General features: G+C 38.3%; 1 protein-coding gene across 13 annotated transcripts in view; it reads left to right on the top strand.

The window, feature by feature from the left end:
• Positions 1-14,768, top strand: part of KLHL2 (kelch like family member 2) — a 62,731-nt gene that overhangs the window by 23,509 nt on the left and 24,454 nt on the right. For all 13 annotated transcript variants that reach the window (XM_074866535.1, XM_074866543.1, XM_074866531.1 and 10 more), the window contains one exon: positions 11,953-12,115. In XM_074866535.1, the coding sequence (XP_074722636.1) occupies positions 11,953-12,115 (163 nt within the window). The remainder of the gene's footprint in view (positions 1-11,952; positions 12,116-14,768) is intronic.

Here is a 14,768-nt window from a genome sequence, read left to right as displayed (position 1 = left end):
CATATGATTCTGATTACTGTGGGAGGTGAATGGGAAGTCACTGAGGGATTTAAACAGGCATGTTTAATTTAAATGATAAAAAGAATAAAATACTTTTACTCAGCACTGCAGCTCTAAATATAACAGCTGTTCATTTCCTGCATATTGTTTCTTTAATGAGTGATTTAGGAGAGCATGTAGGCTGCCAGAGCCACGCATAAGCAAGGGGCCAAAACCCAATTAAGGTAGAAAGTCCCGGTTATGCCAACAGGCTGTGCAAGGTGCATCCTTTTACAGATCAAGGACAGGATTAGAGAAAGGGTCAAAAGGTGAGGGACTGAAGCAAATGAATATCAGATCACCACGGCAAAAAGGATTTTATAGACATGTATGTAAAAAATGCATACCCCCAGAAAAGAAACTTTCAAAGTGTGGTGGCTGAGACTGTATAAAAATATTATATTCTCTAACTAGCTATTCTTACAGTTTCAGCTCACATTTTAGTAATGTCATTAGTGATCCTGAGCATTAAAGAGACTATCAAGGATTTTTGGTTTGTTAGTGTCAGGTAACATAAGGGAAGTTCAAATTTTCTGTATGTTTTAGAATTCTACTTATGAGTTGTGCATAGCTCCTAAAAACCTCCTGTAATTCTTTGAGTGGTCCAGAAATAACCATATCAAAGCCTTTTGAAAGTCAAGTTAGTTATAGTCCCTCCTAAACTGTCACATGATGAGCAATAAATAGATCAAAAATCCCTAGGGAGCACAGGAACAAACAGAAATAAATAGTTGATTTTCACTGTATCAAAATGGTTCTAATGTGTCACAAGCTTCCAAAGAAGGATGGATTTTCTTTAGTTTTGAAAAGTAGGTAGCAAAAGATGTAGGTGATAAGCTGGTTTAAGGATTTTTTTTTTCAAGGCTAGACAAAAATAGAAAATTTCACTGCTTTCTAGCTAAGCTAGATGTCGGGCTAGCATGACTGCAGACCAAATTTAATGTTGGAAAGTGTAAAGTAATGCATGAAAAGAAAAAATTGAATTACTCCTACATATTGCTATGTTTTACATTAACAACTTTTCCCAGAATAGAATAACATACTGTAGTCACCTTAGAAAAACTTCTGCTCATTGTGAAATAGTGGCTTTAAAAAGGAATGTAAAAAATGGCACAGCAGCATCTGTATGTCACTATATAAATCTGCGTTCTGACCTGTAACACTGCTGGATGGTCTGAAGTATGACAGGAATAGCACACTTTGGGGAAACGCTTAAAGCTGTTAAAGGTATGGAAAACCTATCATTTAAGAGAGGGGGAAAATTCAGGCTTTAGGTTGACTGTGAGATGACTAAAGGAGGAATCTATTTTTCCTCCAATATCTATTTGTTTCAAAGACACCACATACCCTTTTTAAGGGTCAAAGAGCAAGTTATTTACTTATGCTGAAAGATAATAAGCTTTTCTTTAGGATACCTAGAGAGAGGAGTGCACAAAACCATACATGTGCATACATATTACTGCTATTACACTTAAAGAGTGGATGCCTAATGAGTAGAGCCTGTTGCTACAAAATGCGTGAAAGAAGCTGCCTAGGATGCAGACGGTGAGCAGTGTGCTTTTCTAGCTATGCTGGTTGGTTTGGAAATGACTACTTGTGAACCTTAGGTTACCATTAGATATACTGCATTTCAAAGCAGGTATTTTCACTCCGTAAGGTTTACCTCTCTAATTAGGTGAAAGCATGTGAAGTCCAGGTCTGGGTTGGGTTCACCTGTTCTACTTTCCTCCATCCTAGGTTTTCTCTTCCCCTTTTCCTTGAAAGGGGGGAAGACAGCTGAAGGCATGGTGCTGATGGAAGCAGAGCAGTGCTGTGAAACTTCATTTCAGTAAATACTGGGTTTAATCACATATTGGGGAAGGGAGTAGGACATAACAGATTCTGTCTCAAGCCAGCTGCCAAACTTGCTTACAGTGTGGTTGAGAGTGTGAAGGAGATGCCTGGCTGGTTGCAGCAGAGCTAGGCAAAAAGTTCTAAGGGCAAAATTTTTGCCATTTCTTCCTCTTTATCTTGAACAACTCTCCTACTCTTAAAAGAATCTTGCATCCCTAACCCACTAACCAGAACCATAGCCACCACCACAATCTTTTACTGTCCCCTTTCAAACTTGGAAGACTAGGCTCTTGTTCTGTTGTTTATTGTCCTTTATGTTTGTTTACCTGCAAAGCACTGGGCACTGCCAGTTTTTCTCAAGTGAAGTTTGTTTTTAACTAACTAGACCTGCTGTTCTAAAAGGTGAGATGTATCCTTGTGCTTCAAGAGCAGGCTATTCCTTATGTTTCAAGGAAACATTCTCTGTTGTGGCTGATTTATTCCAGACTGTGGGGTTTCATACACTCTGGTACTGGATGAGGATGGATGTTCCTAGACTACCTGGGATGAATAGACTATAGATTTGGTCTAATATATAGTTATCCCTGTATTTTCATTATTAGTATGACTTAAAGTTGGTCTTGGAACTGTTTTGAAGCGCTCAGTTTCTACACCAGAAGGGTGTTTGCTTTCCAAAAATAGGGTGAGAAGAACATGCAAATGGAAGAGCATGCAGTAGGGAACTTGGAGATTATTTTTTTCATGTCGTTGACTAGAGAGGGATGCATTACTTTTTCTTTTTAGAAAACAGGGATTTAACCCATTATTATACAAATTATACATTTAGCTAAAAAGCTCTAAATTTCTAGGCTAGCTTGGAAAATTTTTTAACTGTTTGTTTTATGGGCCAGCTATGATTGGTATTCTGGTGTGAGAGGTATTATAGCAACAAGCCGTAAGTATGGTGTGGCCCAAAGGAGTTCACACTTGAATAACTATTTAGGGGTTGGGGAGGGGGGGAAAAGGAAACAGAGAAATCATAACCCATGAGTAGATCAGAAGTCATCAGGACTGAGATCACAAGTTTTTTGATTCTAAAAACCTGGTGCCTTCATCCTGCCTCACTTGGATGTAGTTGGCCTTTAACTAGACATTAATGAATAAGTACTTTTGTATGTAAACTGCCTTCTCAGTCTGAACAGCTTGTGCAACTTTTCTGAGTCTGTGATCTTTAAAATCATCACGCTGCTAGGCTGTGTTAGAGACTCTTCTCTGTCAAGTCAGATGAAAGCAGCTACTTTCGACTCAGCAATGACCTTTACCGTAGGCATCCATGTATCTATTTTTGTGTGTGACCACAAAGCTACCTGTGACAAAACCTGAAAGACAGCCCTTGCCAACTTAAAGCGCAGAGGTCATTTGCTCATTTTTTAAAGTGTTCTATGCAAATGAAAGCATGTGTGCCTGTCCACCTCCCTGTAAAATTCAAGGTGCTTATTATGAGTAAATTAAGCCACTTAAAGAAGAGACTTCATTTTTGACCCCTCTCACTTGCAAGTAGGTTCAGCAGTATGTTGCTACACATAAGATGAAATTTCTGGAGGCTGAATAAGGCTTTCTTGAAAATGTTTCTGTCTTCTGAATATTGGTCGTGCTTTAAATCATGAAATGTATGCATTAAACCTTTATCTGAAAAAAATTTCAAATGGGAGGGTAGAGATGCCATTTGCTGTGGGAATTCTGTCCCTACATACCTGAAGTTTATGAGCATAACATTTAGATTAAAGTGATTACGGAATTTGTCACTAAGCCTAATGCTTTTTTTTTTTTTAGGAGATATTCCCTTGTGATATTCTAGGAGAATATAAGTATGGTCTGCTGTAGGAAACTGATAAGTAAAAGATTATCTCAATAAAATATAAAAACATAACTAACACTAAAAGCTTGGAGTAATCAAATGTCTTTTGAGTCCACTGAAGGGTCATTTATTGCACATTAGATGTTAATCTTGACAACAATTTTTGTACTGAAGACAAGCATCGTGCACACAAAACATTTCTACTTCATGCTATTTCTGTTGTCCTTAGTTCTTGGTTTTGTATTAATATAAAACCCAGTACTATGGATGTGTTTTCTGTACCAGAGAATGGGATAATAGGAAAGCAGAGGTTCACAGTCTACTATCCCAGTTATACTGCTATTTGTTTCCAGCACAGGCTTTAGGGTTTTGCAAATGGTGTTTCAATCCCTCTCTTTAAGATTGCCAGCAAAGCTGCAGTTATACTAGGAGAACAAGCCTTGTTTGTTACAAGTTAGTCAGTCTGTAAAGTAGGATAAAATTCCAATAAACCAACAAAAAATTCCTTCCTCAGTGCCTTCCTGCTTAGTTCCTCCAAAGTTATCTTCTATACTTTAGAAAACATAGCTCATGGACATATCGATTGTCAGCCTTTTATGTCTTTAGTTTTAGGGAATATTTTAAAAATATTTCTATCATAGTAATCCTTGGTGTAACCAAACTCAGTGTATCTATCAGTTGGGTCTGGTACTGAGGGTGTGAGATGTTATGGGTAAATCCTATAGCTGAAGCACACTAGCTAAAAGCACCAGCTGATACAGGGATCCTTTATGTGGGTCAGCCTTTACAGAAAGATTGAAGACCATGTAGTGTGAGTTGTGTTATCCCACCTACTTAATTTTTTGAGCTGCTTTTAATCCTTCTGCAGGGGAGCTTTGTATATTATTTGACTGGCTAGCACTTCAGCTCCCATAGTTAAAGAATAAGTTGTCCAGTTTCTGAATGACAGCATATCAGCAGCAAGTGGCTTTGTTCAGACTCTAGTTAATCTTGTTTAAATTATCCTGTCCTTAAGAAAATATGAAGGTATTTTTATGCAGCTATATAATCTTGTAAGCACTGAATTACAGTATGATGGAGGATTCTGAGCTTTCATTTTAGATGACTTACTAAATATATACTTCAATTCAGTGACCAAACTTCAAATTGAAAACTCTGTTTCTATCAAATCAAAATGTCTGTGGTTTCTTCACTGAAAGATCTAAAATTTGAAGTAAAATTATTTTAGGTTCAAGACTGTTCCACTCCAAGTGAGACAATGTTTCATTTCTATTTCCAGTATCTTTTAACAGAAGAAGAGGATATGAAAGGCTAAGCTCATGACTGTTAACAAAAATAACCATCAGAATAGAAAATCAATCTGTCTCTTATGTGGAGGCTTAAGCCAATATGTGCTGTTCAGTGGTGGTTAGGGCACTGTTCTGTAGGAGACAATGTAGGAGAACTCTCAAGCCAAACAAGACTGCATGGTTCTCCCTTGTAGACCAGATGGACACTGTTAATAGTGTATTACTTGATTAAAGTGACCCTCCTGTTACTTCGTTTGCTTCATGAATCTTGTTTCTGCGCTTGAGCAACCGCTTACTGCATCTCAAATCCCTCCCAAAATTTCCACACATACCCTCTTCAAAAAAAAACCCAAAATATCATCTCCACCCCAAATGTTTTGTCTGCATGAACTACTAATCATTAGTTTAGTCTTGTAAAATGGTATCTCTTCTAAAGTAAATTTTTGAGCAAATCAGTTACTTTCTATAAATTGTATGTCACTAACTGAAATGGGCTCTTAAGTACAGATTATGATGCTGGTTAAAAAGCAGGAATGTACACCAGTTACTTTTTCCTTACACTCCATTTTAATCTGTTATACTTCTTTTCAAGTTGGGAGCTGCTTAGTATTTTGTAGATCATGTCAGTCATTCAAAGTATTACATTATCATGATTATTTGCTGCTTTCCAGCTGAAATGGTACTCTACCAATTTGTAAGGGAATGTGAAGAAATGGGACTGCATCTTGATTAGCAGTCCGATTCCTTTCTCTGGTACTATAAAAATGCAACCTGCACCTGATTTTTAATTGAATGGGGCTTATTAAGATAAAGGATAAATTTCTACATTCAAGCCTTCACTGTACAATAGCCTATAAAATCAAGGATGTTAAGATACCCAGAAGTTATATTTTATAAGATACATGGTATCATGTTCTAAACTTGCAGCTCGTGCACATCTTTAAATCCAGTGCAGTATCTTACTTGTGTATTTTAACACTGGAACAGTGCACTTACCTTGCACTTGTTGTATGTATAGAAATGCTAGCAGGGTTGAATTTTCCAAAACAGGAACTATTCCACAGATGCAAGTGTTAAAATATTTGTATCCATTTTAGTGTTTTTGTATGCATACTCCCAAATAACATAATTTCAATGCAGTGCTGAATGATTTCACTAGAACTTAGACTACATTTTAGTTAAAAACCAGTTTTAATTACAGCACAGGTGCTTGTAGATGAGAATAAAAAGATAATTTGGATGATCTTTGACTATTATTTTAATTTCCTCCTTCCTTATGCTATGGTAGTATAAACAAGTGAAAGAGTTTAGTTTGCTGAAATAGTTATTTAAACCTTAGAAATAGAGGTTAAACTTTACTGTATTTCCTCAAGATTTGTTTTATGACAGGCATTAACATAACTGCTTCTCTCTGAAATTTATTTTATGTTAATGGTGTAACTTTCTCTCCTGTCTGCTTCTATGTTGCATTATACTGTGTTTGGATTCTCACACATCTCGCACATCTGCTTTCCTAGGTTAGTCTCTTTCCTAATGTTGCAGATTTGTTTTCTTTCGCCTCCATTGAATAGAGAATGAAATTTTCCTATTTTAGACTGCACATTATTCAATTCTCTTGGCATACACTGCTTTGATTTTTATTGGGTTATTTACTTGCAAAGTACTTTAATGTTCTGAGAAATTTTGTTTCTGTTTATGCTGTGGGATCCTGTTCTTAAAACCTGGAACATGTTCTTTCATTATTTTCATATTGACATTATAGCGATCTTAATGCATTGTTGGTGGGTATCAATTTGAATTTCAGCAAGAATTCATGACAGATCTTAAAGAAATTCCAGGAAATTTTAAAATAGTGGAGATGAAAATATTGCCTTAAGCATCTTCATACTGCAGGTAGCACAATATGTCTGGCTAGGAGAATCTATCAGTACAAAGAGGAGTGCAAAGATGATAGCATGGATTGATATAAAAATCACTGAATCAAATTGATTTAAATCAGGCAGAAAGCTTTAATCAATTTAAATTTTATTTTGCATTGAACTTTTTAAAAGCAGGTCCAATTACAGCAGGTTGAGGGGCCTGTCCACTGAATTTTGAATATCTCCAGTGTGGAGAATCCTGTAACTTCTTGGGGCAACCTATTCTAGGGTTTAACCACTCGCATGGTTTAAAAAAAAACCCGAACACCACAACTCAAAATAACAAAAACCAACCTAACTCCTTTTTTCTAGTCACATTTTCCTGTGTTCCTACTTGCCTCTTGTCCCACTGCTGTGCATCTTCAAGAACAGTCTGGCTTACTTTTCTCAACCCTCCCATTAGATAGTTGTGGACAGTAATAAGATGTCCCCATTGTCTTCCCTCTTATGGCTGAATAAATTCAGTCTTCTTAACCTCTCCTTGTAATATCACATGCTCCAACCCTCTGATCATCTTGGTGGTCCCTTCCACTGGACTTCTTCCTCCATCTTCAACTAGAAGGATACTTACTAAAAGTTTGTGTTGCATAAAGTGGTACCAACTGTGGGAGCAAGGGGCTGTGTGAAGGGGAGTGTGGCACTGAACTTGGGGAAGCGACTACACTGTGAAGGGTTGCCTGTTAGGTCATCTAGCAGCCTTTGAGTAGGATGAACTCCCTTGTCTGGTGTGGAGGCACTCCAGGGCAGCTTCTCTGACTAGCTTTTTCTAGATAGTCCACGAAGAGGGTTTAACGTTTGATCTAAAATTTAATGATTTGAAGATATTTGGTGCTATATAGTGCTATGTTTTGATTTAGCAGAGTGATACAGCAATATACTGAGGTCACAACACAGGCAAGATAAAGAAATTGCAATATACTTTTGGATCACTATGTAAGAGTGATTCCCGTTACTGGTCTCTATATGGCCACTGTTAGGATATTGGTTCACCAGGAGGGAATATGTGGGCTAAAGCCACCTCAAGCCTGTTGCTCTCCTCAGAGCTCCTTCTGTTGGTTGTTCAGTTTTTATACTTTATGTTGGGCTGAGCCACATATACCTCTCCCTCTGCTGGTCTGGCTAGCTGGAGAAGACATTGCACTCTACTAGTTATCGCAGGGAAGTCTGTTTACACAACCTGCTGTCTCACTGGTACAGCCATATATCTAAAACAAAGGTTACCCTCCAGTCCCCGTGGTGTTGAGGTAAGTTCAGTTTTCTTTATGCCACTTGGTGCTCATTCCTTACACTTCTTCCCTGAGTTCATCACGCTTGCCCATCTCCTCTGAGCCTTCTTCCATTGTAGGGGTTTATTGGTTGGTGACACAGGCTGAGACTGTTGTAAACATGTTTGTTGTGAACTGATGGGTCACATGTAAATGGAGAGGTGCCTGCCTGTAGTGGCTGCTCCTCGCCTCAGAGCTCAATATGTGTATGTTTTGGTTGTGAGGTAAATATGTCCAGCTGCACAAGGGTGAACAGAGTCATGATGCTGTCTGGAAAAAGAGGGAGAAAAGCTACAGGCAACATCAGTACCCTCAGCCCTCAACATATTCCTGGCATGTATCTGAAGGGCCACAAAAGAGGGCAACAGCCTCACATATGTGTTGATGATCTAGTTATTTTGAAGGGCTTGAATCTACTCCAGTGAAAACAGGGACCCAAGTTTAGGGCCTTAAGTGGATCCCTCCTGACTATACAAGTGACCCTGCAGGTGGATTTTCAAACAAATACTTGTACCTGGTCACAATCCTTTTTGCCTCAGTGGGGTTGGAAAGGTGTATTTGGCATGGCAGGTACACACCACTTTGGGAATAGGAGTGTCACTGCAGGAAGGAGAACGAGGATAAGATAACCAGGGAATAGACTTCAAAGACTTGTAAGGGTTAAACAATCTGCTCTAGGAAATCTAGCAGTCATTCCAAGATTCATCACCATGACTTTGACACAAAAAAGAGAATATGTAATTTCTTACTTGCCATCTGTAATAATAATCTGTTCAGTTTCCTTGATTATCAAAACAACCACCACTGTGATGAGGATACATTTTCATAGAATAAGCAATTGGAGATGATTTTTTTTCCCTGCGTTTCTTGCAGTACAAAGCAGTATGCATATTAAAGTATTTTTGATCTTTAAAGGAAAGTTAGGATACCCTCTACTGGCTGTTTTTGGAAATAAATCTGAGCTATAGCCTACCAGTTTAGAGTCAGCACCAGTTAAACTTAATCTGTACTGCAGTTTTAGTATAGTTTTTTTTTTTTTTTAATGGGTTTGAGAGGGATTTGGGTTGTTTCGGTCTTTTTTCCCTATGTAGTTCTGTCCCTAGCTTCAGCAGAGTGAATCTGCCTGTGATGAAACTGTATTTTTAAATGCAGGTTGTTACAGTTTCCAGGCTAACAGTTCTATAAGTACAAATGAAAATAGCTAGATGTTATCACAGCTCTCGTTGCCTAGTAACCAAAGCGCAGTGTATAATTTCAATGGGATAAATTTGATGCACTTTGCCTTTCTTTTCCTTTTTAGTAGAGGAATACACATAAATATATTTAGACTTAAATGTCTTACTGTCAGATACCTAAAATGTATTGAAATAACTTTACAAACTCAATTACAGTGATTTAAGAACTGATGTACATTTCCCATAATGAAGAGTGATCTTCTTGTAACATTGATTTACTGTTCATGTGAGTGAGCAAGCATCTCCGTGTGACTGCATACAAATCTTAAATTCTTTTCTGCATATCATTCTCAAATCTCACCTTTCCATTTTGTATATTGATTTGATGATTATTTTACATATTTTTCTACTGAATCCATTTAAGCAGTCAAGGATTGTTCTCAGACTATATATACCAACTATATTGGTAACATGCCTAAAATTATCTGGCACTGTGCTTGAATTAGTTGTATTGTAAGTTGTATTAGTTGAATTGTAAGCAGATAGCTTATATTAGTTGAATTGTAAGGAGGTGTGAAATGTTTGCTTCATTGGAACAAGTTGTGTGAATAAATACTTGTATTAGAGTTCTAGCCCTGATTTTTGGTATGTAATTTCATGATCGTATCTTATCCTAGAATTCTCTATCAAATGAATTATCCACTCGCTGCTATAACTAATCGTATTGTAGTTCTAGTAATAGAAATTGTATTACTAATATTATCTTCCCATTTTCATAAACATACGCTAAAATAAAATGAGCTCACTATACTGTTTTAACCTTGTCATTAGTAACCTTTAAGCTTACTAAGTTTGTTTTGAATTGTGCGACTATTTGACATTTGTGCCTATTACATGCAGATCTTCTCCATATATTTCATTACTTATTTGATATTTTCAAGGATTATCTAAGATTTAAACTAGTTTTTAGTTATTTTACTTAGCAGCAGTCTGTGTATCTCAGTATGATCACATTTATGTTTTCCCTTAATTTCTCTTCCATTAACAGTTGACATTTAAAGCAAACTCTTGTTAAATATATGATCCTTCTTATTTGCTCTGTACATTGATAGCCAAATGTGTAAAACAGAGGCTATAGTTGATTATTGCTTCAAATTACGGATTAATATTTTGAGGAACAGAAAGACGGTTTTCATATATGGCAGGCTAAAGGAAGAGGAACAGCCATAAATAGTAGAAGCGGGACCAAAAAATAACATTTAAAGCAGACGTTAGCTTTACAAGGTTGTATCACCTGAAGTCCTTTCTGTTTTAGTTTGGGTCATAATTGTTAGTTTTATTTCAGGAAAAAAAGTTTAAAGAGTAAACAATAACAGTAGCTCTTTAGTAGATGCTTACAGGGTTGATGGCAAATATTTGATTCTAAGATTGAAACTTCTTCCAAAGAAGTATATTCTGCAGCTTTCACGTACTGATACACGGGTTTCTAAATTGTTCTACCCTGTTCTTGCAGTTCTTGTTATTCTTCCAGTTTTCTTCTTGTTTGACTCTCTTCAATTCTACCCAAGTAATTGTTTCAAATACTTTATTAACAAGAGTAGTGAAGCCATTCTTTGGTGTATTTTTTGCTTGTTTATTATTGATGCAGCCCTATAGTATATGTTTTCTCTATATGTAAGTGAACAGTTGCAAGACTTCCATGTTAAAACTGAAGATTCAAGCTAACATTAATTTCACACTTGAATGTTCTAAAATAGAAGTCTCACTAAAATAACTGTCAAAGGCACAGAAAATGAAAATATTGTGAAGAATAAATTGTAGATAGCAGTATGGAATTTCATTCAAAGGAGCAATTATGATTCACCTGTATCTCATGGTTAAGTTTTACTGGGCAAATAAAATGTATTTTATACAGTTTTTTAAATTTCTCTTTACATTCTGCTTGCTTTGTGAAAGTTGAAGGACAAATATGTCATTTACACTAATTTCTTACTGATAGATTTTTAACAAGTTACAGAATATTTTATATGCTCAGGCTTTTAAATGCTTGAATTGTCATTCTTCCAAGAAGGTCACAGACTTCTTTGGAAACTGAGTCCTTACTGGAATCAGTTGCATAAAGATGCTTATTACTGATGCTAAAAAATGGTACAATGTCCGGCACTTGCATGCAAACAAGATTTACATATTCCATTATGGTCTAGAAAACCCTGGTTTAAAGAAATATCTGATGCTAAAGGTTTGGAAATGAGATAATTATGGAGTGTTGGGAACAGTAAGAAAGGAGCTTGTGAAAGAATATTGGGAAGAGTTTACATGAAGTGTGAGAATTATAATCTATGGAATTATTTCCCATTGAACACAGTGGTAGAGATGTCACTTGTTATTTTAAATCTTGAATGGTATTTGCAGGGAAGTAAAATTATGTTAATGTTGGGCTTTAAGTTCTTCAGTCATGTAGTGCTGAAATTTTCCTCTCTGTTTTAATCTTATATTTTTTTAGTAAATTATTTTGTTTTCTTTATTAATACTGAGAATACTGTTGTATAAGCTCAGAAATGAATTGGGGTGTTAACCACCTGTTACTTCTTACAGGTACTGCTCCCAGCAGCTGGTCTCTTGCAACTGCAGGATGTGAAAAGGACTTGCTGTGAATTTTTGGAATCCCAGCTTCATCCTATCAACTGCTTGGGGATTCGTGCTTTTGCTGACATGCATGCATGCACAGATCTCTTGAACAAGGCCAACACATATGCAGGCAAGTTATCATTAGTATAGCATATAGCTTGATATCTGTGTGTGTGTACACACACAGGTTCCATGCCCACCCAACCCCACCCAGAGGAAACCATGCATTTAATAGGGATGTTTTTAAGAGAAATAAAGTCTCCTGTCTGGAACATAGTTATAATAAGCATAAAGAGGGAGCATATTCATGGCCTATCAGGGCCATACAGGGTCCAAGCAATTTATAATCCAGTAGGAAGCTAGTTTGTTGTTTAAAACTTTGCACCATCGCTTAGGGGGGAAATTGGGAAAGAATTAAAATTCTTGCAACTGTCACAAGCCAAAGTCTGTAGGAAGTACATGGGGCAAGAAAGAAGACAAGAGCATGACAGGGGGCCTATCTGTAGCCCCTGTGCTGCACTGGCTAAGAAGCAAGAAACATACCACGAATATTGTGTTATCAACTTGTCTTCTGAAAATCCTACTCATCTAGACCAAGACTTGAAATTTCCTACTATAAAGGGTACTTGTAGACTCATTCTTCTACCTTGACACAAAGTAGATAGAGGTGCATCTTCTAACTAACCATATAGTTCAACGAACAAAATTCTACTTTCCTTGTAAAGAGCACTTGCCATTGATTTTCTCATTTTTTCCTGAAAAAAATGTTCATTGAATTCTTAATTTTATTACTAAAAGTACATTGTCATGGTCATCTTAAAGACTGTGTCATTCATATCTGTAAGAGGACTGGCTCATGTCAGGTTTTGATATTATTGAATATTAGGTTCTTGTTTTGCTTGCTGCTGTTAATGAAAAAGCAATTCTGATTCTATGGTGAAGTAACAGTAGTGTTACATGGGGGTAACAAGGAAGAACAATTATTCCCTTTTTCTTGATGCTAGTAAAGCCTCAGGTGGAAAGATGCCATCTACAGAGGGTGGAAGCAAGGACAGATAGCCTGAGAGGAATACAGAGAGACTGTCTGAGCAGCCAGAGATCAGGTCAGGAAGGCCAAAGCCCGGATAGAATTAAATTGGGCCAAGGACATCAAGGGCAACAAAAAAAAGTTTCTATAGGTCAAAAAAGGAAGACTAGGGAAAATGTGGGCCCTCTCCAGAGGGAAACGGGAGACCTGGTTACCCAGGATATGGAGAAGTCTGAGTTATTCAATGACTTTTTTACCTCAGTCTTCACCAGCAAGTGCTCTGGCCACACTGTCCAAGACCAGAAGGCAAAGGCAGGGGCAGGGAGAATGAAGAACCACCCACTGTATGAGAAGAGCAGGTTTGAGACTGTCTAAGGAACCTGAAGGGGCACAAGTACATAGAACCTGGTGAGATGCATCCACAGGTTCTGAGGGAACTGGCAGATGAAGTGGATAAGCCACTATCCATCCTAATTGAGAAGTCTTGGCAGTCTGATGGAGTTCCTGCTGACTGGAAAAGGGGAAACATAACCCCCATTTGTAAAAAGGAAAAATAAGAAGACCCAGGGAACTACAGGCCATTCAGTCTGACCTCTCGGCCCAGCAAGATCATGGAGCAGATCCTCCTGGAAACTACACTAGGGCACATGGGAAATAAGGTGATTGGTGACAGACAACATGGCTTCACTAAGGGGAGATCATGCCTGACAAATTTGGTGGCCTTCTACGACAGGGTTACAGCATTGGTGGATAAGTGAAGAGCAGCTGACGTCATCTACCTGGACTCGTGCAAAGCTTTTGATGCTGTTCTGCACAACATCCTTGTCTCTAAATTGGAGAGACATGGATTTCATGGATGGACCACTTGGTGGATAAGGAATTGACTGGATGGTCACACTCAAAGAGTTACAGTCAACGGCTCCCTGTCCAAGTGGGGAGCAGTGACGAGGGCATTCCTCAGGAGATGGTTTAACATCTTTGTTGGCAACGTGGACAGTGGGATTGAGCACACTCTCAGCAAGTTTGCCTATGACACCAAGCTTGGTGATGCAGTTGACATGCTGGAGGGAAGGGATGCCATCCAGAAGGACTTTGAGAGGATTGAGAGGTGTGCCTGTGCAAACCTCATGAAGGCCAAGTGAAAGGTCCTGCACATGGGTCAAGGCAATCTCATGTACGAATACAGGCATGTATTGTGGGCAACAGTCCAGTATTGTGGGCTACAGATAAGTGGATTGAGAGCAACCCTGCAGAGAAGGACTTGGGAGTAGTAATGGATGGAAGACCATGAGCCAGCAATGTGCACTCGCAGCCCAGAAAGCCAACCATATCCTGGGCTGCATCAAGAGAAGTGTGGCCAGCAGGTCGAGGAGGTGATTCTCCCCCTCCTCTGCTCTTATGAGACCCTACCTGGAGTACTGTGTCCAGCTCTGGGGCCCCCAATATAAGACAGACATGGACCTGTTGGAGCGAGAGGGCCATGAGGACAATAAGTGGGCTGGAGCACCTCTCTTATGAGGGCAGGCTGAGAGAGTTGGGGTTGTTCAACCTAGAGAAGAGAAGGCACCAGGGAGACCTTATAGCAGCTTTCCAGTACTTAAAAGGGGCCTGCAGGAAAGATGGGGAGGGACAGGGATAAGGGGAACAGTTTTAAGCTGAAAGAGGGTAGATTTAGGTTAGACATAAGGAAGAAATTCTTTACTGTGAGGGTGGTGAGACACTGGAACAGGTTGCCCAGAGAGGTTGTGGATGCCCC

The sequence above is a fragment of the Strix uralensis genome, chromosome 4, assembly GCF_047716275.1.
Source record: "Strix uralensis isolate ZFMK-TIS-50842 chromosome 4, bStrUra1, whole genome shotgun sequence".
Classification (NCBI taxonomy): Eukaryota; Metazoa; Chordata; class Aves; order Strigiformes; family Strigidae; genus Strix; species Strix uralensis.
The sequence above is the reverse complement of the archived record's forward strand: the minus strand, read 5'-3'. Positions and strand labels throughout refer to the sequence as shown.